This window comes from Panthera tigris, chromosome A3 (genome assembly GCF_018350195.1).
Source record: "Panthera tigris isolate Pti1 chromosome A3, P.tigris_Pti1_mat1.1, whole genome shotgun sequence".
In the NCBI taxonomy this organism is placed as follows: domain Eukaryota; kingdom Metazoa; phylum Chordata; class Mammalia; order Carnivora; family Felidae; genus Panthera; species Panthera tigris.
In genome coordinates, this window is record NC_056662.1 from 90,906,167 (window position 1) to 90,932,819 (window position 26,653).

The window sequence follows — 26,653 nt, forward strand, 5'->3', positions numbered from 1 at the left end:
TTTATTATTTTTTTTAAAACTGTTTCACAACTTGCTGCTGTGTTGAGAATGTCACTTTGACCCAACCCACCATGCTCCTGACCCCATTCATCAAAATTCTACTCTCAAGTTTCTGACACTAGGAGACCGGACAAGATGGCTCCAAGTGTGGTCTGAGGACCACCCACAGGAGAGAGCCCCTGCCCCATACCAGCCTCACACTCCCTGGAGCTGGGCTGAGAGTCCACATGTTTATCAATGCGCTCTGAGGCACATTCCAGTTTGAGAACCACTGTTGGACTGTCCTGACCCCTTTCATTGCTCTTTAATTAACTGCTCCTTATTGCCTCCATGACCATTAGTTATTCACTTACCGAAATCCGGGAGAATGTAGGATCTACAAGGAAAAGCAATTTGTCCATTTGTTTCCTCGGGTATCTCAGATGCTTAGAAGAGTGCCACTCCTGTAATAGTTGCTTAATCAATCTTTGTTAAATAAATGAAATGGTTTTTGAATGCTCACTTTGTGTCAGGCATTGGCTAAGTGCCGGAGATGCCACAGCAAACCAGACAGGCACAGGCTGGCCCTTTCCGTTCGTGGCTTCTGGTATTTGGCGGGGTGGGGGGGGGGGGGGTGCTGGCAAGCTGCAGACAGGTTGACTAAACAAGCAATTACAATGAAGTGTAAAGAGTATTATGATAAGGGGTGGTGAGAATAATATCAGGGTTTGTGGATGGAATTCATGAAGCCACTGAAGAGAGGGAAAGATCCTATGCCCCTTCTTTATCCTTCAGGTAAAGATGGTCTACCAACACAGACATGTGAGAGCTCACGTGGCTAGTGAGACCCAATGGGACTCAGAGGTCAGGGAAGGTGGGAGGCAGGCTGGGTGCCCATCCCTGTGGTAAAAATAAAAGAGGGATACAATAGGGTGTGTAAGAGCTCTACCCCATCCACTGAAGGCATCGGTGAGGACAGAAGTCTGTTTCAATGTCAGCAGGAGACAGGAAAACTTTTCTAGTCTCTGTGGTATCTGAAGTCTCACCCAAAGTAATACTCAGTAAAAGCCAGAAGGTAAAAGGGTGTGGGTTTGTTCAGAGCATAGCAAAAAGGCGGTGAAAGGCTTACATTCATTCTCTGGTGCCTCAAGCAGCCAGATGGGTGGAAAGAAGATGGACAGAGGGTGAGAATCTTATGGCCAGAAGTCAGCGAGGATGTGGAGCCAGCATGAGAGGGAGAATGGGACCCAAACAGCAAGCAGCATCCTCAGTTTCTCTCTCTGCTTTTCACTGGGTATACTCCATCTCTTGCCACAGGCAGGTTCTGTTCTCTTTATTCTGAATAAAAGAGAAAACTGGAATTTAATCCTACTTTCTTTTGACTGCCAGTTATGAAAAATTTCCTCTTTTTTTCCTTGGCTAGGAGATTCAGAGCTAAAGTCAATGTCCAATTAAAATAACCAGATTTTTCCTAAGCATTTAGTAAATTTGTTTCCTGTTACTTCTCCTTTTTAAAAAATATTTCTCTATTCTGTTTTAACAGCTGCACTGCAATTGTTTCTATTCTTGAATGCCGCCTTAAATTTTTTGGAAGTGTTATGCAAACATAAATTATGAATAAATAGAACACATGTGTCCATTTTCTCCCACATAGCAATCCCTTAACATTCGCTCTGACTACAGTCATTCGCTCTGACTGCCATGCAGTCATTGCCTCTTCTTTGGCCTTTCCCCAGTCCTCATAATAATCCTTTGTTACTACTCACCACAGGCACCAACATGCGCCTGGAATCTCTCATTCCCTTCATCCTTGCCTTAATTCCCACTTGCTGGCCTTGCTTCTGGCCCCCACCTCTACCCTGACCCCTAAGTTTGGCAGTCATTTCTTCCCCTGGCTCCGAGGCCTCACTCTGCCTCTCGGATCCTGACCACCATGACACCCATTCCACCAGGGTGGGATCAGAGCTACCTTTCCCTTCAAAAAAGGTTCCCCCAGGGAAATCAAGCACTCAGTTGGGGGACCTAAGTGGGACTTGGTTCAGGGATTCCTACACTCTGGCCCCAAACCCCAAGCCATGAAATAACTTTAAAGCAAGGTGTCCCTTTGTGTATTTCCATCCTGCTGTTGGTAAAGGCGTGCTCACTCATTCATAACTAAGGCTTTCAAACCCAGCCACGCTTATCCTGCTGTTTGACAGTTGTGTTTCCCAAACCCTTTGAATCTTAAATTAGTGTCACTACAATGTTATGATTCATTGCTCTAACTCTCGCTCAAGATTGTGATTGTTTCTTTTAAGCAGCTCTTCCATTAAAGTGGAAGAGCCAGCATAGAACACACACATGCGGGCCCAGAGCCCCAGCTCTGTGGGTGGTCCCAGCCTTGCGTTCCAAATACAGCCTCTGAGAAAGGGAAGAAGGGGGAAGTTGTGCTTGTTTATCTTTTCTGAAAACCAAGTTTCAGTGGATATCTGTGCTTGTATACACGGGTTATAGGGATTCTACTCTCCTTTCCTTTCACTAAGATCCGAAAGGGGTGTAACTGCTCATGTGCAATACTGTCTCCGAGTTCTCCAGTCCCAAAGATGATCTTTATCATAGTCCAGTTTGACTAACACAGAGCATGAAAACCATTCATTCATTCATTCATTCATTTAGTTAAGTGTTTGCTGAGGACACTGTTTTAGGAGCAGTGAAATCCTTGTGCATCTTATAATCCAGTGAAGAGAAGATAGACAATACAACATGTAAAAATGATGTAATATTGGATTGTGCAAAGTGTTATAAAGAAAAATAAGAAGATAATCTTAGATAGAATGATCAAGGAAGTCCCCTCTGAAGTGTTATTTGAGCAGAGATCTGAATGAAATAGAGATTTACCCCCTTCCCTTGCCCATGCCAGACATCAATAATCCATCAGAGCCATCAACTCTTTTCCATGGAGCCATAAAATCCTCTTAGCAATCCAAACTATCACTGCCATTTGGTTGGTGTTAAAATTCATGATTAGGCTTATTTTCCATCCTATTCCAAAATGCCTTCCTTTTCTAAAGCCAGGAGGAAAATTTAAAGAATGAAAAATAAAGAATGAATCTAGGGACCAGGTTTTGCTGATCATTTAGAGCCTAATGATAGAAGATGGATTATCTTCTTCGATTTTCTTGTCATAAATACAAGGTGTTTCCATCCTTTTACAATGTTTGCTTTGCATGTTTGAGTTCATAACTCAAGTCTCCTGTGTTTTATGACTCATTCACAGTCACAGGGCTCTGCAGCTACCTAGGCTGATTTATCCTACGTGCCAGCCTTAAATTGTGGATGTTGTTATGCTAGAGGCACATTCTCAGATTTCAACTTGAAGCACATTGTAAATAACATGTTTTCCCTGACAAAACCCATTTCCTAAATAAAAACACTCTATACATACATCTGCCAATTTTCTTTTTATTCATTCATTTATTGAGTACCCACTGGATGTCAGGCAGAGTGGAAAAGATGGATAATATACATAATGTCTTACTAAAATCTATAAATGCCAATGGAGGATAAAGTAAAGTACTATATAAGGGGAAATCCATATCTTATCCTCTTGTAATCATTTTTAAGACCCATGACCTTACAAATCACTACCTAAATGGTGGCTGGTGACTTCCAATTGCTAGCCCAGTGACAAACTTCATTCTATTTAACTTCTACTTAACCCTGAAGACCATTTCTTTTTTTCTCTTTTTGTCTCTCAGTTCCTATGACTAAGCATTGTTCTGCCCTCTGTTCCCTCCCACCTTTCTCTGAATTCTTGCTCTTGAGGAACTCAGTCACTTCCAAAGATTTAACATCCCTTTCAAGCAGGTGAGTTTCAAATATATATCCCTGGTTATAGCTTCTCTTCAGAGTTACAGTCCACCAAGATATCATTCTGGAACCTGAGATTCTATATGTTTGAAGCCAAACACATCATCACTGCATTCACCAGGGTCTTTTGCACTGCATATGACAGAAATCCAACTTAAAGTAGCTGAAATGGGGAAAAGAGGAATATATTTCCCTACGTAATTGTAAGAATCCTGAACTGGATCCAGGAACTCAGTATTGTTAGGAATTGAATCTCAACCTCTTCCCTCAGCTTCCTTCAGCTCCCCTCCCCTCCCCGCCCCTTCCTTTCCCTTCCCTTTCCCTCCCTCCTCTCTCTCTTTTCCCTCTCTCTTTCTCAGTTATGTGTGTGTATGTATTCACTTCCTTCTTTCTAAGTCAGGGTCTCCCTATTAGAATACATTCATATTACAGGTGTCCTAAGTACCAGGCCTACTTTCACTGCCTTAGTAAACCTAGAGAAAGAAAGAACTTCCTTTTTCCTATATTCCATCAATAATTCTACAATTGATTTCATTGGGCTAACTTGGGACACTGACCATCCTATAACCAATCACATGACTGAAATGTGGAAATATGCTAATTATTGATCCAGGTCCTTGGAAGCTATCAATTGGCTTCAATCACATGAACTGTAGTCTTTTATAGAAAAATTGAGAAAAAGGAGAAAGTATGCTGGATAGGCAAAAGCAACAGATGTCAACTAGTCTACTCCTCCCAAAACCAATTTTCTCCACTGACTCACTTTTTCTGTTGTAAACAGTTAATATATGTAAAAATATTATGTAAACTAAACTGTGTTTCTTAAATGTTATTAATCTTACTATTATATTTTAATGATGTCACAAGATTAAATAATTCAGATTTCAACCCTCAGATCCCTCTTGGACTTCTTCTTTTTCTCCTCTGTCTCCTATCAACATTTAATCAGTTGTTCGATCTTCTTGATTCTGTAACCATACTATTGCAAAGTCTTCTGCCTAAACCCCTTTCTACAAGACTCTACCTTCTCCAATCCAGATTATTATTTTTTTTTGAAGCATGTGTTGATCATATAACCCTCTGGTTCATACATCTTCCCTTGCTTTCCATTGCTTAAATACAAATGGCCAGTATTATTAGTCAGTTCTCAAAGTCCAACTCTCCAGAAACTAGAATCTAATCTACCTTTTAGGATTTAATCCCCACCTCTTCCCTAAGATGTCTCATGCCTCTAGCTAAATGGAACTACCCACTGCCCCTGATTCCACCTCTGAAACTTTTTCTGACTATTGCCTACAACCAGGATGCTGTCCTTCCTCTCCTTTGTCATTGTCCTCACCACTTTTAGACCCAACTCCAAGACCTCTGTGGATATTCAGAAAGGAATTGTTATGTAGACGTTAAAAATTTTTTTGACTGTTCATCTATTTTTGAGAGAGAGAGGGACAGAGCATGAGCTGGGAAGGGGCAGAAAAAGAGGGAGACACAGAATCCAAAGCAGGCTCCAGGCCCTATGCTGTCAGCACAGTCTGATGCAGGGCTCAATCTTGTGGATCACGAGATCATGACCTGAGCCGAAGTTGGGCTTAATCAACTGAGCCATCCAGGTGCCCCTATGTAGTAATTTAAAATTATTTTTAATAGACAGAAGGCCTAGATTAGATGGGCAGTTTCTGATAATCTTGGATGATAGATTTCTGTCTTATAAGTTTCTGTTATATATAAGAATACTTATCTACAAAAGGCTTTGGTAAAGAAGAAATAACCCAGTATGCTGGTGCATGAAGCACGAACAAGATGTGGAGATAAATATTACTGGTAACTAGAATGTACTGATAAGGCTGCCCTTCCTGTAGAAAAAGGCCAATACTGTGTGTATATGCTATTCCTCAACCAACTAGGAGGCATTCTGCTTCAAGAAAAGATGGCTAATGGATGTGTAACTACTTTGAATGTGTATTCAATTGGCCTTCTTGTGTCAGAGAGACTTCATTCTTCCTAAGGCTGAATGCTTCAGAGAAACAGAGGCAGCTCTATGCATATTTTCCCCAGCCGCTGGAAAGTTCTAGCACTTTGTGTCTTTTAGTCTTATGTTTATCATATTATACTTTGCAAAGAGGCCATCATGTACTTTCTTACCTCCTCTGCAAACTGAGGTAAAGGACACAATTCTCTTGGTGTCTTAAACATAATTTAAGTACACAGTTAAGTACACAGTTAACACTTCCTGCAATGATACCAGTGGAAACTCTAGAACTTATACCAAGGAATCTCAGGGGTAAAAAAAAAAAAAGTGCTTTATAAACATTCTACTCTTTCTTTTTCTTTTTTAAAGTTTATTTATTTTTGACAGAGAGAGAGAGAGAGAGAGAGAGTGCGAGTGTGAGCTAGGGAGGGGCAGAGAGAGAGGGAGACACAGAATCTGAAGCAGCTCCATGCTCCGAGCTGTCAGCACAGAGCCATGTGCGGGGCTCGAACCCAAGAGCCGTGAGATCATGACCTGGGCCAAAATCGGAAGCTTAACTGACTGAGCCACCCAGGCACCCCAACATTCTACTCTTTCATAGGTTTTCCTCATATTAATAAAATCTCCGGATATAATCAGAGGTTATTTTATTTATTTGTTCATTTTTACCAAAAGAACAAATTTTTCCCTATTGGCAGCTCAAATAGCCTGGCAGAAAATAACAACAACACAATTAGTATTGCCACCTTGTATAGCAATAGCAACAATGCCAAAATTGCCTCTGAATTTCAAAAGAGCTTTGGGATGCTAAAAACTTAACATTCTGCTATCCATTCAATGTATGTTTACTGAGCACACACTAAGGCATGACATTGTGCTAGAAATACTGAAAAGACAGGTTTATTGACCTCATAAAACTCAGAATCTAGTAGAGGAGACAGACAATTAAACAAGAAATTACCTGCCGAATACCCTTTTAGCACTGAGTATGTAAGAGGAGTTAAACTCAATTAACAAATCTCCTGCCTCTTTATTTGCAGTATGTCAAGGTTGATCCTTTTGGCTCTGTTTCAAATCCAACAAAGGAACCTCAGCATTCTTTTTTTTTTTTTAATTTTTTTTAATGTTTATTTATTTTGAGAGAGAGAGAGAAAGCATGAGCAGAGGAGGGACAGAGAGAGAGGGAGACACAGAATTCGAAGCAGACTTCAGGCTCTGAGCTGTCATCACAGAGCTGGACGTGAGGCTCAAACCCACGAACCTGGAGGTCATGACCTGAGTCTAAGTCAAGACACTCAACCGACTGAGACACCCAGGTGCCCTGGAACCTCAGCCTTCTTAAAAGCTTTTCACACTTTTAGGTTAGGCAAAAGGGTAGAGTTGGGCATCCTGCATGTCAAGGGGGCCTTTGGTAGCACTTGCCACCTTACTGCTCCCTAGAGAAATCCTGGCTGATGGTGCCCTTCATCTGGAAGGAACTGGTTATTGTGGGCTGCAGACATCTTGGGAAAGGGGACATTGTGCATCATTGTGCTCACATGCAAGTTGGTTCAGAAAAGTTTAAAAACTACTCAGATATTTGGGGAGACCCTCCAAAAGTAGCTTTGGATTTTCATGCTTTCATACTCATATGGTTCATAAATAATTTTGAATTGTAGGGTCTATTTCAGTATGGACCCAAATTTCTGAGAAAACCTCAGGAATTGTATGTACGGGTAGCTCCTCGAAGGCCTGGAACACACGCAGGAACTCACTCCAAATTTCAGTTTTAACCTGTGTTTTACATTCAGTTTTACTGATTTAAGGAAGTGCTTCCAAAAGTGTCTATGGGTCTACGGACCCCTAGTTCCAAGGAGTGGTAACTGGTGAGGTGCAGAACATAATTTTGAGAAACGTTATCTTAACAGATATTGGTGTGTTTGGTGAATAGTTTTTTGTTTGGTGAATAGTTTTTGAAATAAGGACCTGATTTTGAGCTCTAAGTGCTGTATCTGCGACAAATGACTGGTTGCCAAGGATACCACCATGTGCAAATTACAGAAAACAAAATGGACAGGTGGATTCTTGGAGACAGGAGAATTGATCTGAACATAAGAGGCAGGTAGAGATAAATATTCTGATTGGAAAAGAAGTCACAGAGTTTATATGACTCACAAAAACACACCCTTGTCATTTTAAGGGCCTCTGTCCTTTCTCTTCTTCTGTCAATGGAGACATCATTAGATGTCAGATATACCTGGTGGAGGTCATTTGAAACCTGATGCTAGCTAATGCAACTATGTCTCATCTCCCAGGTCTGCCAATCATCTACCTCCCCCTGACTTTCAGCTACATTCCTCTTGGCAGTTCCTCCTTCCCTAACTGATTACAATTGAGCTCTTCCTTGGGTGCCTTTTCCAAATGCTCTCTAAAACCGTCAATCTGCAATCAGCTACATGTTCTATACTCTAAACTTCTTCTTCAATTGCACCTCTTCCTCTTACCCAGCTTGTCTATAGGCATGCTGTATATTGTCTGAGACTCTATAGTGAAGCCTATAATTCTTCTACAACCCAAGGAGCACAGGCTGATAGACATATCAATTTCCTATTGCTGCTGTAACAAACTACCACAGACTTAGTGGCTTAAAACAACACAAGTTTATGATCTGATATTTTTGGAGTTCAGAAGTCCAAAGTGAGCCTTATGTAAAATCAAGGGGTTGACAAGGCTGATTCCATCTGGAGATTCCAGGGGGAAATCTGTTCTTTTTCCAGTTTCTAGAGGCTGCTCATATTCCTTGGTTCATGTCCACATCCCTGAAAACTCTGCTTCTTCATCACATATCCTCTTGGAGTTAGACCCTGCTGCCTCCCTCTTATAAGGACCCTGTGACTACATTGGGCCTACCCCAAAAATATAGAATAATCTCCTATATCAATTATCCCTTTAATTTAATCCTATCTGTAAAGTCTCTTTTGTCATGTAAGGTAACATAATCACAGGTTCCAAGAATCTGGACATGGATATCTTTAGGGAATCATTATTCAGCCTGCCACAGTTGGGGAGGGAACAGAAATCTGCATTTATCCTATTCTCTGTTGATATTTCCAGATGATTATGCTAAAACAGGTATCAGCAAACTTTTTCCATAAATAACCAAATAATAAATTTACCAAATAGTAAATTTTAGGCTTTGTGGGTCAAGCAAATTTGAGGATTTAAAAAAAAATTTTTTTAATGTTTATTTATTTCCAAAGGAGAGAGAGACAGAGCGTGAGTGGAGGAGGGGAAAAGAAAGAGGGACAGCGTGAGCAGGGAAGGGGCAGAGAGAGAGACACAGAATCTGAAGCAGGCTCCAGGCTCTGAGCTGTCAGCACAGAACCCAACGCGGGGCTCGAACTCACAGACTGTGAGATCATGACCTGAGCCGAAGTCTGACACTCAACCGGCTGAGCCACCCAGGTGCCCCAAGCAAAATTGAGGATATTATGTAGGTGCATGCATAACCATTTAAAATGTAATTACTTTAGGGGTGCCTGGGTGGCTCAGTCGGTTGGGTGTCTGACTTCAGCTTAGGTCATGATCTCACAGTCTGAGTTCCAGCCCTGCGTCGGGCTCTGTGCTGACAGCTCGGAGCCTGGAGCCTGCTTCAGATTCTGTGTCTCACTCTCTCTCTCTGCCCCTCCCCTGCTCATGCTCTGTCTCTCTTTGTCTCAAAAATAAATAAAAACATTAAAAAAAATAAAAATAAATAAACTTTAAAAATAAATGAAATAAAGCAAAATGTAATTATTTTAAGATATAAAAACTATTCTTAGCTTGTAAGTGGTACAAAAACAGGTAGTATGCTGAATTTGGCCCAGAAGCTGCAGTTTGTAGAATTCTGCTTTACAATCTCTTACAAAGCACTTCCTTAGAAGCTCGTGTGATTCAGCTAAATCACTTCTACTTTATTTTGCCTCTGTCACTTACAGATATCCTTCAATACACACTAATAAATTGGCTACCTGGAGACGTATTCAAAAAGGTAGGAATAGCCCCTTGAGTCCTGGATACTCAAAAGTCTAATTCTGCAAAATAACAGTAATATCATAAGGAGAAAATGTCTTTTTGTTTATGTATCTCTCCTTTCTATCAGAAGTTCTTGGTTCAGAAATGCATTCTTTCCATTCAAGGAATTCACTAGGGAATATCCAGATAGTACACTGAATATTTCCATTCCAAAGACATATATGAGACTTGCTGGTTGTAACACAGTCTAAGGCATCAAATACTCTCCATGAAAAGACTGGAGACTATGGATAAAAACACAAATTTTCGGGAGTAGAAGGGATGGATTTTAGTTCATCTCCTGGTCTTTTTGACTATGTGGAGTTGATTGCACAATTCTGAGCAGACTCCCAAATATGGGGCTTGGCCTTGGGCCCAGAGAAATCTTTCTTCTTAGAGCCTCAGAAGTTCCTGTGTTCTTCAGATGGGAGCTGGAAGGGCTTCCATTAATTAAGATCGATGAATTTCGTCGATACCACTTTTAGGCCCTGATCTCTGTCCACTGATGAAAGAAAGAAACCAAGAAAGAGCAGAGAGCTAGGAAAAGAGACTTTCTTACAGCAATTCCCTCTCTCAGGGACCAAGTGATGTTTTTTCCTATAGAAAGGAGATTTTTAAATGCAACTGAAGGTCAAGTGCCCCAGATCAAGTGAGGCCAAGATGATCTTGAAATTAGGAATAATAAAGGATAGATGAGGTGTCTATTTGGGAGACACAAGAGACACACTCCCAGTGGTTAAGCCTGATTTAAAAGTTTCCCTTTATTTGTTTCAAGCCCAGGGAACTGGAAAACTAGTTATCAATGAGGTTAAGAATAGCTGTTGCAATTTCAAGAAGGAATGCCCATTCCTTATAAACCTGTAAGAATTTTGTAAGACTCTCAGTGCTGGATTAAACTTGCAAAATGCCTGGAAAGCCCCACCACCTGGTCACAGCTGAGTTAATGTAAAGAAGACGGGGGAGAGATCCAACAATTGAAAGAGACAAGAAAATGGTTAACAGAAGAGGAAAGAGTAAATGAAAGGAGATAAGGCAGAACTTCATAAACTTAAGAAAATCATCTTCATTGCAAACAGTTAAGGCTTTGAAACTCTGTAGAAGAGCACATTGCAGTTAGCCCTGTTTCCCATTCTCTGAGGTTTTGTGTTATTTCATTAACTCACAACTGATGAGAAGCTACTGTGTTACAGGTCCTGCATGCACACCGAGAATACAGAGGTGAGTAAGATATCATACAGCTACCAGGGGCTTAAAAGCTAGGGCACAAAGGCAGATGCACAAAAATCACATAGAGTGTGAGTGTGAAAGGAACAGTGGGGACACAAAGGAATATTTGACTCTATCTGGAAAATGTAAGGAAGATATTCTTATCCCAGGGTGAAAGAGCAATTCATATATTTAAAACGTAAAGAAAAATTCATGAATCTCCAAATCTACAATTAATGATAAAGTGAGGTCATTATGCAGATTTTCAAGTAGACCTGAAGCCTGATACTTAGTTTGTTAAATATTAAATCCAATATTTAGGGCAAAGAAATAAAGTATCCTGACCTATACAGACTGATTTGGGCTGGTAGGCAATTAGCAGATTGACACCTCTTTCTGCCCACAATTTTTTTTTTTTTTATTACAATTTTTAAGAGGGGTCCATTTTTCAATTTGTGCTATCTCAATACAGGCTGAGTCGATGAGGAAAGACATAATAAATGAGGCTAATTTTGTTCTGCCCAAAGCTGATTAGAAGAGTAAGCTTAGCTGCCTTTATCAGAACAGCCACTCTGATAAGAAAGATGCTGAAACTGTTGTGAAAAGCTATGGCGATAGGCAGGAAGCACTGCCATTTTGCTTCAACACAGTGAATGCTAGCAATGTATACATGTAAATAAAATATCAGAATGAAAGGGAAGAAGTACCATGAGAAACATAAATAGATGTGAAAAAAATTCGCATAACAAGAGGAGAGGCAGGAATAAGTTAACTTTGAATCTAACATGAATTATTGCAAAGGGAGATGGATGGATATCCTCAATGAATATAAAGTAACTCCAATTAAAACATAAGAATTTAAAGATATCCTTTCATGGGGCACTGGGTGGCTCAGTTGGTTAAGACTCTGACTCTTGATTTAAGCTCAGGTCATGATCTCACAGTTCCGGTTCAAGAGATCAAGTCCCCCATCGTCCCTCAGCCTGCTTCGTTCTTTCTCTCTCCCTCTCTCTCTCTGCTCTTCCCCAGCTTGTGCTCTCTCTGTCTCTCTGTCTCTCTCAAAATAAATATATAAACCTAAAAGAGAAAAAAAGATATCCTTTCATGATAAAAACTCTCAATAAATACTTTAAAAAAGCCTTATATGACAAGTCCAAAGCTAATATCATACTCAACAGTGAAAAGTTAAAAACTTTTCTTCTAATGGGGCACCTGGGTGGCTCAGTCAGTTAAGCAGCTGACTCTTGATTTCAGCTCAGCTTATGATCTCACTGTTTGTGAGTTTGAGCCCCAAGTAGGGTTCCCCAATGACAGCACAGAGCCTGCTTGGGAATCTCTCTCTCCCTCTCTCTCTGCCCCTCCCCTATGCTCTCTCTCTCTCTCTGTCTCAAAATAAACAAATAAACTTAAAAATAAACTTTTCCTCTAAGATCAAGAATAAGATAAGGGTGTCCACTTCCAGCTCTCCTATTCAACAAAGTACTGGAAGTCCTAGCCAGAGAAATTAGGAAATAAAAAGGAAAAAAAAAAAAAAAGACATCCAAATAAGAACAGAAGAGGTATAATTGTTTCTGTTTGCAGGTCACATATTGAAAACCTAGAAGACTTCACCAAAAAACTCTTAGAACTAATAAACAAATTCAGTAAAGTTGCAAGATATAATATCAAAGTACAAAAATCCCAGTTGTGTTTCTCTACACTAACAATGAACCATCTGAAAAAGAAATAAAGGAAATAATGCCATTTACAATAGCATCAAACACATTAAAAACTTCGGAATAAATTTAACTAAGTAGGTGAGAGATTTGTACCTGGAAAACTATAAGAGTTTAATGAAAGAGATTAAAGAAGACACAAATAAATGGAATGATATCCCATGTTCGTGGATTGGAAAAATTAATATTATTAAAATGTCTATACTACCCAAAGCCATGTATAGATTCAATGCATCCAATTAAAATTCCAGAGGCACTTTTTACAGAAATGGAAAAAAAATCCTAAAATTCATATGGAACCACCAAAGACCCCAAATAGCTAAATCAAGCTTGAGCAAGAAATGCAAGCAGGAAGTGTCACACTTCCTGGTTTCGAATCATATTACAAATCTAGATAGCATGATACAGGCACAAAAACAGACACATAGACCAATGGAACAGAATCAAGAGTCTAGAAATAAGCCCACACATAGATAGCTAAGTAATATTTGTCAAGGGGGCCAAGAATACTCAATAGGAAAAAGATAGCTTCTTCAATAAATTATGCTGGGAAAATTGGATATTTACATGCAAAAGAATGAAATTGGGCCCTATTATATACCACTCACAAAAATTAACTCAAAATGGATTAAAGACTTAAGTGTGTTTTTTAATTATTATATTTATTTTTTTATTTTGAGAGAGAGAGAGCTTACATAAGGGGGGGAAGGGCAGAGGGAGAGAGAGAATCTTAAGCAGACTCCATGATAAGCTCAGACCCTGATGTGGGGCTCAATCTCATGACCATGAGAAAATCACTTTTTTTTTTTTTTTTTAAGAGAGAGAGAGTGTGTGAAAACCAGAGAGAGGGGCAGAAAGAGAAAGAAACAAAGAGAATCCTAAGAAGGCTCCACACTCAATGCGGAGACTGACATGGGGCTTGATCCCACGACCCTGGAATCACAACCTGGGCCAAAATCAAGAGTCAGACACTCAATCGACTGAGCCACCCAGGCATCCCTAATGAGTTAAATATAGTACCTGTAATGGTAAAACTCCTAGAATGGCACACTACACAAGCCAGGCCAAGTAGTCCTTCCCTGTGATTTTAATCTTGAACCTTGAAGCAAGATGTTTCTCTCCTCTTGTGTCCTTATATTGGGATGATGTTAAATCCAAAAGCGCCTGGAGTGTACTCCCTGCCATTAGCGAAGGTTCAGCTGAGGGGGCTGAGATGTGCCATGAGTTGATAGTGACTACCTGTGCCTCACAGTGTAGGAAGAGACTCTTAAAGGAAGTTGGTGGGAGTTTCCTAGGGTGACTATGCTTCCTAATATGTCAGATGTTTAACTGTCAGCCGGTGTTTCTCTGAGGAAACATGGAAGACCAGGGAAGCTGCATCAGAAGCATCCTTGCCATGCTGTCTCCTGAGCTTAGTAAACTGTGAAACTGCCTACACACACACACACACACACACACACCCCACTTGTGGCTGTATGGATGCTTGGTCAGTAGCAATTAATCCAATACACTACGTTGGTCTACATATGTCACAGTTTCTTCTGAAGGAGAAGAAAATGAGACCAGCAATAGAGAGAAACAGAGGTGAGAGCTGAGAAAGAACAAACTTTTGATCACATTTCAGCAGCTGGACCCCATCATCCATGAAGCCGGATCCAACCTCACCTTTCCCAGTTGCATGAACCAATAAATGCTCTTAAGTTGGGTATCATTCTATTGCAAATGAATGTGGCCTCCTGCAGAAACTGGAACCAGGAGTGATAGACCTAAATGTAGAACTGCTTGGGTCAAGATAAGGAATGTAAGGTCTCCCTATCTTTGACTGAAAGCTGGAATCCTGGGTATATGAAAGTGAAGCAGTGGGTTAAACTGTTATCTAGTATTTTGTGCCTTAGGCAAAGCCCCCACCGCCCTCAAAACGGGAACTTGTATGGACTTGCCAGAAAGGCATCAGGATATTCGACTAAGAAAACCAGATGACCCAGAACCTTCCCAAACACCTTTACCACTGCCCCCTTAGCCCCTGCCTAATGAGGGTCATATCTTTCCGTTATCAGCTTTGGATGAATCCTAGGGATGAAGACACCTCAATGTTTCACTTTTCTAAAAGACAGAGACAGAGATGGATGAGGTTAACCTAAAGCCCAGGCAATTATTGCCTAGGTACTGAAAGCACAAGGGTGGGAACCCAGACTCAAAGACATTGATTTAACAAGATTTTTGGCAGTTGTTACTAGCCAATGAGGCAACCCAAAATGGTATAATCAGACCAGCCACCAAGGTTTCAAGCTAACCAAATTGTCCCCTGGGCAAACAGAGAGAGCTTTGTGATCATTCACTTCTTAAGACAGCCCACCAAGTCCCTATCATAGACAGTGGGTTGCTAAAGCAATAGAGACCCCAGCAGAGGAAGTCTCAGGACCATTCTTTCAGACATACTGATGACACCAATGGATGCCAATGGAGATACTCTCAGTAGGAAGGGCCAGGAGCACTGGGACAGACTAAGGAACACACTGCGTGTGAAGAAAAGGGAGCCAACAGACCTGTAACTCACAGTGCAGAGGTGCTTGGGAATCTCTCTCTCTCTCTCTTTCTCTGCCCCTCCCCTGCTTGTGCATATGCTTTCTCTCTCTCAAAATAAATAAATAAACTTTAAAAAATGTTAAAAAAAAAAAAGTCCCTAGTTAGTCACACAAAGGCCATTTCTTTATTCTTCAGTTTCTCCATTCCTCCTAATTCCCCAATTATTAAAAGAGCGTGGCAAAAGACCATAGCCACCTATGAAATGACTGCCATTTAAGGTAAATATAACCACAGAGATGGACATGAAACAAAAAAGATTTTATGTAGTATTTATTATTTTTTTTATCTCATCCTAATTTTGGCTTTATTCCTCATCTCCCATTCCCATTCTTTTCTGGGAAATTCAAACTTGTTTTTTTTTTAACAAAATGTTTAAAATCATGAGTATCTAGATTTATAACAAAATTTCTTTCCTCCAAAGGGGCGGGAGGCAGGGGGAGACACATCTTTTATTCTTATGCAGCATCTTCAAATATGCATGTTAATATATATTTTATAAACTAAAATAAAACCCTTCATCCTTTGAGGTTATTGATATTTTCTAGTTCACTGACACATCTCCCATAATACATTAATTCTATCCATCTTCATGAATGAGGTGGGAACTATACTAAAAAATAGGATTTTAATCCCTGAGGTGCCAGTTAAAATGGACAAAGTTGCCATTGCAACACAAGATTTTTAAAAATCAGCCTTAAATAATAAGCATAAATCATGCTATCTGGATGAGAATCACCTCCATAGCATGGGGTCATTTAGAAAATTGCATTTACTGGGTTAAGTTCACCCTGCTATTCCTAGCCTTCATGCCATGAAAATCTTCCTTTTGTAAAGGAATAACACAAAGCAATGAAGTCTGCAGAAACTTCTGAGATCCTCAGAAATCAAGAGAAACCACAGTCCCGTTTCTCTAATCTCCACCCACATTGTTGGAGAGGGTTTTCAGCACCGTTCCAAGACCTGGAAAGGTTGATGAACTGACTTGGGTTTTCTACTTCTCCATGAATTTAATCGAAAAGGAAAGATGAGTCCTCCTGTCTGGGAAATGGGCGTGTCCTGCTTATCTCTGCCCCCAGGGCTTAAGCAGAACTGCGTTCAGCCCTGTGCCCAGCGGGCCCTGGCCCTCCCCGGCGGCTTCCTGAGACGCGGGCATCCGTTCCCGCCCCTAGTAGTAGCGGTTCAGGCTCCTGGTCCCGGGCACCTCGGGCTGGCCGTTCATCCAGATCTCCCTGATGATGCGTTCCCGCTCCTCCAGTCGCTGGGCGCGCTCCAGCTCCTCGGCCGAGGTGAACACGTTCTTGTTCAAAGTCCTTTCGAAGCGGCGGTGTCTCCTGACGGAGATGTCAGACGCCGTGTCAGAGCTGCCGTCGTCGCTGTCGCTGCTGTCGCTGCTGCTGTCTCGGTCCTGCAGGAACTTCTTCTGGGGACGCTGTCGGCAGTCTGTGTGGCAAGAGATCCTCATCACCAAGGCGGCCAGAGTGAGCACCAGCCCGATGCACACGCCGGAGACAAAGTACAGAGCTGCGCGCTCGGGGTTTTCTGCGGGAGGAAACAGAGGCATTAGTGATGTCGACTCCAGATGCGCAGAGGAAACAGCTCCTGCCCACCTTGCACACGTCTCAGCACACCTCAAAGTTCCGATGGTTACACATATTGCCTTCCTATGTGACAAACTGCATACTGTATTCAAAACATAATTATCAACAAGTACTGAATCTGGGTATAGGGTGTATGGGATTCTTTTCCTATATCCTTGCAACTTTAAATTTGAAATAATTTTTAAAAAAAGATAAAAGAAAGAAAAGTATTATTTAGCACCTATTATAAGCACAAGTATACTTAGATGTCATTTCTTTAAGAGATGTATGTGTCTAAGGGCACCTGGGTGGCTCAGTCGGTTAAGCCCATCTGACTCTTGATTTTCAGCTCAGGTCATGGTCTTACAGTCCTGATATCCAGCAGGCTCTGTGCTAGGCATGGAGCCTGCTTAAGATTCTCTCTCTCTCTCTCTCTCTCTCTCTCTCTCTTTCTCTCTCTCTCTCTCTCCCCCTCTGGCCCTCTCCCCCACTCGTGTGCATGCTCAATTTCTCTGTTTCTTCTCTCTCTCTCTCTCTCTCTCTCTATCTCTCTCATAGATGTATTGTGCTTAAAGCCCATTTTTGCCTCTATGGGAAAATTCTTGGCTTCTGAATATGCTCCTACAACCCCTGAATAATCTTTTAAGCACAGCTGTAAGCAGAAGCAGTTGCTCCTGCTTCTTCCTCTTCTTCTTCTTGACAACAAATTTATAAATAAAACCAAGGATAGCTGCCTCCCTTATTCTAACTATACCATTACAGGTCTAGTCAACAAATGTAGTTAGCTTCCAAGATGCTCCCTGCACCCCCCCCCCCCCCACCTCTTAGTATTCAGACTCTTGCACAAGCCCTTCCCTTTGAGGGCTGGACCTAATGGGCTGGACCCAGTCAAGGATTTCTAACAAATAGAATATGGCAAAAGTGATGGATGAGTCTAAGATTAGGTTATATAAGACTGACTTCCAATTTGCTTATGCGCTCTCTCTCTCTCTCTCTCTCTCTCTGGCTTTTCTCACTCACTTGTTCTGATGGAGCCAGCTGCCATGTTGTGAGCTGCTCTATAGAGTGGCCCACATGGCAAGGAACTAAGTGTAGCCTCTGGCTAACTGCCTGGAAGGAACTGAATCATGCCGACGGCCATGCGAGTGAATGTGGAAGTGAACCATGCCCTCCTAGTGCAGCCCTGGCCTTGCAACTAAGCCAGTCTCAGATTCCTGACCCACAGAAATGACAAGATAATAAATGTGTATTGTTTTAAGTTTTAAGTTTTGAGGTATTTTGCTTTGCAGCAATAGATAGCTTATACAATCACAGACTGAAAGGCCAGAGTAGGTAGTTTATAATAACCTCATCAGGTAATTGGTGGGGGAGAAATTTGAACTTTTCCTTGGTGAGAAAAGAAAATAATCATTCTGTTGATGTGCAATATGCTTAGTGAGCCCAATGATGATCCCTGTATGATGTGCTCAACAGGATGAGAGACTTGGGGTGAATAACCTTCCCTTTCTAGGCAAGTATGAGAACATAGGGGCATGCCTGGCCTTGAGTCACAGGGCATAATCAATGTGATATGACCCAAGATTGCCATCAACAAATTAGTTTTCCATAATCTGTATTCACTTGTAAGTATGAATCAAAATACACATTGTTTTGTAGATTTTTAAAGAATGTAAGTGGTATCATATATATATATTTTTAATTTAAGAATATTTTTTAGAGAACTTTCCAGATATGTCAACAGAATTCTTTCTGACTGCTGCCCCGTGTTCTGTAGCGTGGACATATCAAAGTTTATTTAACCATTTCCTGAATACTATCAATATAAGTGGTTTACAATTTTTTTACTATTTTGAGCAATGCTAGAGTCAACATGCTTGTGTTCTTGTACACATCTCTTTATACACATGCAGAATTATTTCTACAGGTTAGTTACCTAGAAATAGAATAACTGCATCGAAGGGCATAGGCATTTTGAAGTTTTATGCATCCTAAATTGTACCCCAAAAAAAGGCTCTATCGGTCTAAACACAGCATATTGAACACATGTGTTTATGATACCTCCTTCTCTCCAAAACTCCTGCCAAAAAGACAGTTATGTGAATAAAATAGATATAAATTAGAGGTATGAAGAGGAGTGAAGAAAACAGAGGACACTAAGAGTAGATGCAAGAGTAGTCAACAATGTAAATGTGGTGAAAGGGAAGTGACATCAGTATCATAGCAGTGTAACATATCCCTACTTTTTGTGTCTCTTGTTTTTAACAGCTAATTAAGCATCCATCCACAAACAAAAGTGTCTCTGCGGGAGTCTTGTGATCCAACAACATAGCCCAAGAAACCCGGGAGGAGTCTCGCCCACCTGATCATCCCATAATAGACCACAGACAGACTTCAGTTTGGGCTGTGGAACTAGCAACCCCAACCCCAACCCTTCCCAGCTGTGTTTGGGGAAAATTTTGAAAAGTGCTGACTTGGATGAAACAATTCCAGCACATCGCTTAAGGAAACAAACAAACAAACAAACAAACAAACAATAAAGGGGTTTGAAGGAACTTTTCAGGCATTGCCCCTCCCCTCCAAGTTGACAGCACAGAATTGAACTATCCGGTGGCACCACTCTGTGGGGGGAAGTGAGAGATGTGTGTGAGTGCCTGGTTACCCCAGCTACGCTGGATGCAGCAGGGAAAAACGCATTTCCCTCCAGGAACATCCAGAGTCTGAAGTGGGACCCCCATGACTGAGGGGAGGGAAGAAATTGGGAAAGAGACAGATAAGACTATCAAAGGGCATTAAAGAGACATGGTTCATGCTGACTGCACTCAGGATGTCTGGAGAAAGTCCACCCACAATCCACTGGGAGAACCTCAGCCAAGGATCTCTCCACCAGCTGACAGACACCCCTCATGCCCCAAGTGCTAAACCTACACTTTCCCTTGCTCTAAGGTGGCTCCTTACTCAGGCTCCAAGATTGGCAGCAAAAGAAAGCTGGGTAAACTAGAGTGCTATCAAAAAAATAGACTAGGATCTGTGGGCAAGAGAGAAACCAGAAACTTGAGCTGTAGCACCACCTTCTGGAAAACAAAAGGGAGGTTTCTAGTAGCCAGCCAGGTGAGCTGTAAGAAGATCCAGAAAAGACATAAAAGCTTTAAAAATTTTGCCACAAGAGGGAGTAAGAAGTGTGGAGCAGGTGTATAAATGCAAGTCCAGATAAAACAGGATCAATGAACAATATACTCCATCTGAAGGCAACTAGTGAAGATTTGAGGAAGTGTCTTTTACTTTAAAGACAAAGCAGCAACACAAAGCTATAAGGAACATGAAGAATCAAGAAACTTATCACCACCAAAAGATAATAATCCTTCAATAAAGATTTCAAAGACATGAAATCTTATGATCTAGCAGGTAAAGAATTCAAAATAACAATGAGCTATAAAGAAACACAGACGACAATTCGATGAAATCAGGGAAAAAATATATGAACAAAATGAAAAATCTAGCAATGAGATAGAAACCTTAGAAAAGAACCAGACAAAATTCTGGAGCTGAAGAATTCAATGATTGAAATGAAAAATGCAATAGAGCGGCGCCTGGGTGGCGCAGTCGGTTAAGCGTCCGACTTCAGCCAGGTCACGATCTCGCGGTCCGTGAGTTCGAGCCCCGTGTCAGGCTCTGGGCTGATGGCTCGGAGCCTGGAGCCTGTTTCCGATTCTGTGTCTCCCTCTCTCTCTGCCCCTCCCCCGTTCATGCTCTGTCTCTCTCTGTCCCAAAAATAAATAAAAAACGTTGAAAAAAAAAATTTTTTTTTTAAAAATAAAATAAAATAAAGAAAAATGCAATAGAGAGAATCTGCAGCAGAGATCAAATGGAAGACAAAAATAAGTGACCTAGAAGCCAGTTGTTTTCAAATAACCCAATCAAAGGCAAACAGAGGGAAAAAAAATGACAGAGTGAAGAAAGCCTATGTGACCTGACCATTCAGTCAGATGTACAAATATTAGCATAATCAGAGTTCCAGAAGGAGAAGAGAGGAGGAAGAGGCCAGAAAGATTATTTTTAAAATAATAGCTGAGGGCTGCCTGGGTGGCGCAGTCGGTTGGGTGTCCAGTTCAAGTTTGGCTCACCTCATGATCCCAGGGTCATGGGATCAAGCCCCACATTAGGCTCCATGCCGAGCATGCAGTCTGCTTGGTTGTTCCTCTCTCTTTCCCTCTCTCTCTCTCTCTCTGTCCCTCCCCCTGCTCATGTGTGCTCTCTCTCTCTCTGTATAAATTAAAAAAAAAAAAAAAAATAGCTGAGAACTTCCAAAAACCGAGAAGAGGCTTTGGCATCCAAGTTCATGAAGCAATTAGATCACCCTATTATCTTAAAGCAAAAACACCTCCAAGACCCATTATAATGAAATTAAGAAAAAGAATCTTAAGCACATCTAGAGTAAAAAAGAGTGTAACTTATAAAGGAACACCCATTAGGCTATCAGTGGATTTCTCAGCAGAAACTCCACAGGCCAGGGGAGAGTAGAATGACATACTTAAAGTGTTGAAAGAAAAAATTGCCAGCCAAGAATACTCTATATGGCAAAGTTATCCTTCAGATATGAAGGAGAAATAAAGACTTTCTTAGAGAAACTAAAGCTGAGGCTATCCTACCTTACAAGAAATGCTGAAAGGAGTTCATCAAGTTGAAGTGAAAAAATGCTAATTAGTGACATGAGAACATCTGAAAGTATACCACACACTGGTAAAGGTAAATATGCAGTCTGATTTTTTTTTTTAATTTTTTTTTCAACGTTTTTTATTTATTTTTGGGACAGAGAGAGACAGAGCATGAACGGGGGAGGGGCAGAGAGAGAGGGAGACACAGAATCAGAAACAGGCTCCAGGCTCCGAGCCATCAGCCCAGAGCCTGACGCGGGGCTCGAACTCACGGACCGCGAGATCGTGACCTGGCTGAAGTCGGACGCTTAACCGACTGCGCCACCCAGGCGCCCCAGTCTGATTTTAAAAACTCTAATTCTGTAACAGAATCATGTATTAGCCACTAAATGATAGTATAAGGTTAAAGGAAAATAGTATTAAAAATAACTATAACTATTACAATCTATTAATGGACACACAATGTAAAAAGAGGTAAATGGTGACATCAAAACTATAAAGAATAAAATGGTGGATCTTTTGTATGCAGTTGAGAAGCTTTCAATATTTTACTAGTGACCATGATGTTAGCTTTGGGTTTGTCATATATGGCCTTTATCATATTTAATTATGTTCCTTTTATACCCAATTTGTTGAGGATTTTATCATGAAAGAATGTTGTATTTTGCCAATGCATTTTCTACATCTATTGAAATGAACAGGGAAACAGAAGGAAGTGAAATCACTATCTTTAAGAGATGTCTGCATTCCCATGTTTGCAGCAGCATTATTCATAATAACCAAGACGTGGAAACAATCTAAGTGTCCATCAACAGATGAATGGATAAAGACAATGTGTTGTGACCATAAGTACATTATTGCTAATTGAGATAAGTCAGACAAAGTAAGACAAATACTGTATGTTATCACTAATATATGGAATCTAAAGAGGCCCTCCTCACAGAAACAGAGGGTATAGTGATGGAACAAGGGCTAGAGAATGAGAGAACCGTAGCTGTGTTGTTTAAGGCTATAAATTTGTAACCACTAGATGAATAAGTCCTGGGGATTTAATGCACAGCATAGTGAATTACAGAAAACAATATTGTATTACAGGCTTCAAAGTTGCTAAGAGAACTTAATTGTTCTCACCACAAAAAAAAAAGAGATAATAATTAGGGGACGTGAGACACATGGTAGCTAATGTATGATGGTAATCACACTGCAATATATGAATATGCCAAGTCCACACCTTGTCACCTTAAATCTATACAATGTTATGTCAATTATATCTAATAAGAATTAATTGCTTGATATAAATAAATACATGTTCAGTGAAGGGGGATGAAACTGAACTCTGTCTGGTTGATATCCAGCAGAAACTGAGAGAACTGAGGCAGCTCTTGCCTTAAGGAGCAGACCAGCAGGGAAGCAGACCCAATCATTCCAGGACCAAAGGGAAGAGCTATTACGAAGCATAAAGAGGGATCTCTGGAAACATAAAGGTAAGTGGAAAAGCTAAAGTTCAGATATGGGGCTCTGAGGAGGCTTTCTAGAAAAGATACCCAAATCCATGCTTTTACCAAGATGGAAAGCCATTGGGCAGAACTGCATCAGTTTGAAGCCTCATCTAAGTCATTTCTTAAACACCACTTACCTACCCCACTGAATTGTGGTAAGGGTTAAAGGTATTACAGATGACCAGCATAAAAGGATTATCCATGATCTTGACAAAGATAGGCATTCAATAAATAATAACTCACTCTATTTATTTTCTTCCTCCCTCTCTCCCTCTCTTCCTTCCTTCTGAGTTCTCTCCCTCCCTCCCATCCATCCCTCCATCCATCTAATCTATGTTTTCCTCCCTCTTTCCCTTTCTCCCTTACCTTCCTTCCTTTTCTCATCCCACCCTTTCTTCCCTGTGAATGTATTTCTCCATGTTTTTCACACCCTGCCCTCACAGCCTCCCATTACATAGGTTAACTGGAAGATGGTTATTGAACTTTATCTTGGGAACCACTATTCTCCCCTCTCCCAGCTTAACTAGTCCATCCTGTCCTGCTACTCCAACCAGAAAACATACTTTTTTGCCTACAGCAGTCTCAGACAAGGATTCCTAGAGAAGCCCAGCAAAAGCAATGAGAGAGAGCAAGGGAGTTTACTGGGCCTTACTGGATCCTGAGGAGGTGACTCAGGGTTGATTTTCACAGCTGATATAATTTGTTTTGGTTTTCTTCATCATGCTTCTGCAAAAATCGAAACTGTAGCTCTATCGTGGTTGTTTTTTCTCATCTCTGCTCCAGGTCACTTCCTCTTGGCCAATGATCCACCCTGGTCTTGGCCAGATCCAGACAGCTGTTAATTAGCCAGGAAGTAGAGTGGGGAGGGCTATTGCCGGTTGTTTTCCCTCAGTAAATAAAAATAAATGTATTGCTGTATCTTGCTTCCTGCAGGGTCATTGTTTTCATGAGCAGGAAAAGGCTCTATGTGGAGGTCCTGGGACTAATTTCATTTGCACCTTCAGAGGTCAGACCATGCCCAGCAAACTCTGCAAAAGAGCAGAAGCAGCCCAGGCCAGATCAGCTGGTCTCCGTGCAAGTGTAATTGGTTCTCCTGCCTAGACTTTTCTTGTTGGCCTCAAAGCTTGCAATCCCTTGACTGGAAAGAAAAAAAGTTTTACAGATAGGTTTTAAAGAGAGTAACGGGGCTTTTGTTGTATCAGAGAGTATTCAGCATCATTTCTTCTCTGAACTCTTCAGGCATTGCAAGGATTCCTCTTTATGAGATTCTGTCCCTCACCATAAAGAAGCGAAGACTCCTACTAACACTTCTGCCCTTTCTGAAATGCTGGAAAAAGCTTCCCTCCTTCTTCCATCCCTGACTTGTTCTTCCTCAGGAAGAGGGAATATTGGAGAATCCCTGCCCCACTAGGCTGGCTCTGGAGTATACTCCCCTGCTTTCACCTCTTTTGAGGCCATCCTCACCTTTTTGAGACCATCCAGGCCATAAACACTCCCCGAAAGAGGCCTTCTGTTCCCTTACCCATCATCCTAATCCACCCTGCTCACCTTTCTTCACCTGTGGCAGGAAAGACCTGCCATCGTATCACCCCAGGACTAAGGGGAGCTAGGTAGAAGGCCCAGAACATTCTCTGTTGTAGCTTAACCACTGCTATAGTCAGTACCCTATTCTGATGCGTTTCTGGCTCCTTGAGTCCGGAAGGAAGAGTGTGATTAATTAGCCCCTCCAATCTAGGCAGCACTTTATGTAGTTGTATTGTAATTAGTTATATAACTACTATTTTTCCCATATAACAGTGAGAAAATTGAGGGCAGAATCCACATGATTCACTTTGAATTTCCAGAGCATCTAGCATATTGCCTTGCTCATTATGTGTATCTCACAAATATTTATTGAATTAAATCATGAATACACAGTTTCTAAAAGTCCAGTTAATTAACTTATTGTATGTTGATTAACATGTATATAGATGTATGTAGGTGTATATATGTGTGCATACATATAAATGTACATGTATGTGTGTATATAGCATTAAAAGAGTAGGGGATGACAAAAATTTGTAAAACAACCATAAGCTCACAACCTGAATATAACTACATACTGTGTAGTGTAGTGAATGTTCTTCTGTTCTTTTTTCCTGTCATATGAATATGTACATATTTATTTATATTTACTTCATTATATTTATATAGTTTATATATTTTTATCTGCATGGGTTTTTTGTTTGCTTTTAAGACTTTTTACAGCAGTTTTAGGTTCACAACAAAATTAAGAAGAAAAGACAGAGATTTCCCACATACTCCCCACCCCCACACACCCATAGCCTCTCCCATTATTAACATCCCCTACCAGAGCGGTACCTTTGTTACAGTTGATGAACCAACACTGACACATCATAATCACACAAGGTCCATAGTTTACATTCGGGCTCTAGGTGTTGTACATTCTGTGAGTTTGGACAAATGCATAGTCAGAGTACTTCTGTGTGTAACACTACTTCCTTTTCCACTTGCTTGTTTCATGTGTTGCCTTAGAATGCATTCTCAGAAAAGGAATCATTCTTGTTAAAGTACGCTTTTTTTTTTTTATGTTTATTTACTTTTGAGAGAGAGACAGAGACAGAGACAGAGTATGAGCAAGGGAGGGACATAGAGAGAGGGAGACACAGATGCTGAAGTGGCTCCAGGCTCTGAGCTGTCAGCACGGAGCCCAATGCAGGGCTTGAACTCACGAACCCCAAGACCATGACCTGAGCCAAAGTCAGATGCTTAACCGACTCAGCCACCTAGGCGCCCCCTCAGAAAAGAAATCTTTGTGTTAGAAGGGATACATATTTTTATACCTCTTGATACATATCACCAAGTGGCTTTTCAAAAGTAGTACATTAAATTTTCTTGCCATTGGCTGTGAATGAAAGTACTACTTTTACCAAACCCTCTCCAGGAGAGTATATTCCAATTGTTAAAATTTGTTCAAATATTATAGGTCAATAAAAGCTTACTTTATTCCACAAAAATTTACTGTTAGTTTACAGTGCCTTCTGGGCTAAAGACACAAAGGTTCTCAACTCTCACAGGATTTCCAGAAGAGGGATGACACAGAACAGAAACTATGGTACTTTCTCCAAGCTCCAGATTTGTGACTATTAATTGAGTTATGGTGGGTTAGGTCCCCTCACTGTTAAGACACAATCTTTCTCAAGCCAGTCTCATAGGAAAAATGATTCAAATTCTAGCGACCTACTACATAGTCCACACCACTGTACTTATAATTACATATTCAAAGAATATTAGTTAAATGAAAAAATGATCCCCAAAACTTCTGCATTGGAAAAAATTATTGTAAACAAAGTTAAAAGACAAATGCCAAAATTATGAAAAATGTTTGAAATATGTAACAGAGACAAAGAGCTAGTGCATAAAGAGCATTCTAGAAAGAGCATTAAGAAAAAAGACCAACCAATAAAGAAAATGGACAAAAGATACGAACAGTTCACAGAAAAAGAAATACAAATGGCCCTTCAATATATGAAAGGATGCTCACCTAGAGCAGGAATTGGCACACTATGGCTCATAAGCCAAACCTGACCAC

General features: G+C 40.8%; 1 protein-coding gene across 1 annotated transcript in view; it reads right to left on the bottom strand.

Annotated features, from left to right (window-relative positions):
- Positions 1–15,433: 15,433 nt before the first annotated feature.
- EVA1A (eva-1 homolog A, regulator of programmed cell death) overlaps positions 15,434–26,653 on the bottom strand; it is a 47,323-nt gene continuing 36,103 nt past the window's right edge. Inside the window, exon 4 of the mRNA XM_007083490.3 lies at positions 15,434–16,872. Within this exon, the coding sequence (XP_007083552.2) occupies positions 16,499–16,872 (374 nt within the window). The 3' untranslated portion in view covers positions 15,434–16,498. The remainder of the gene's footprint in view (positions 16,873–26,653) is intronic.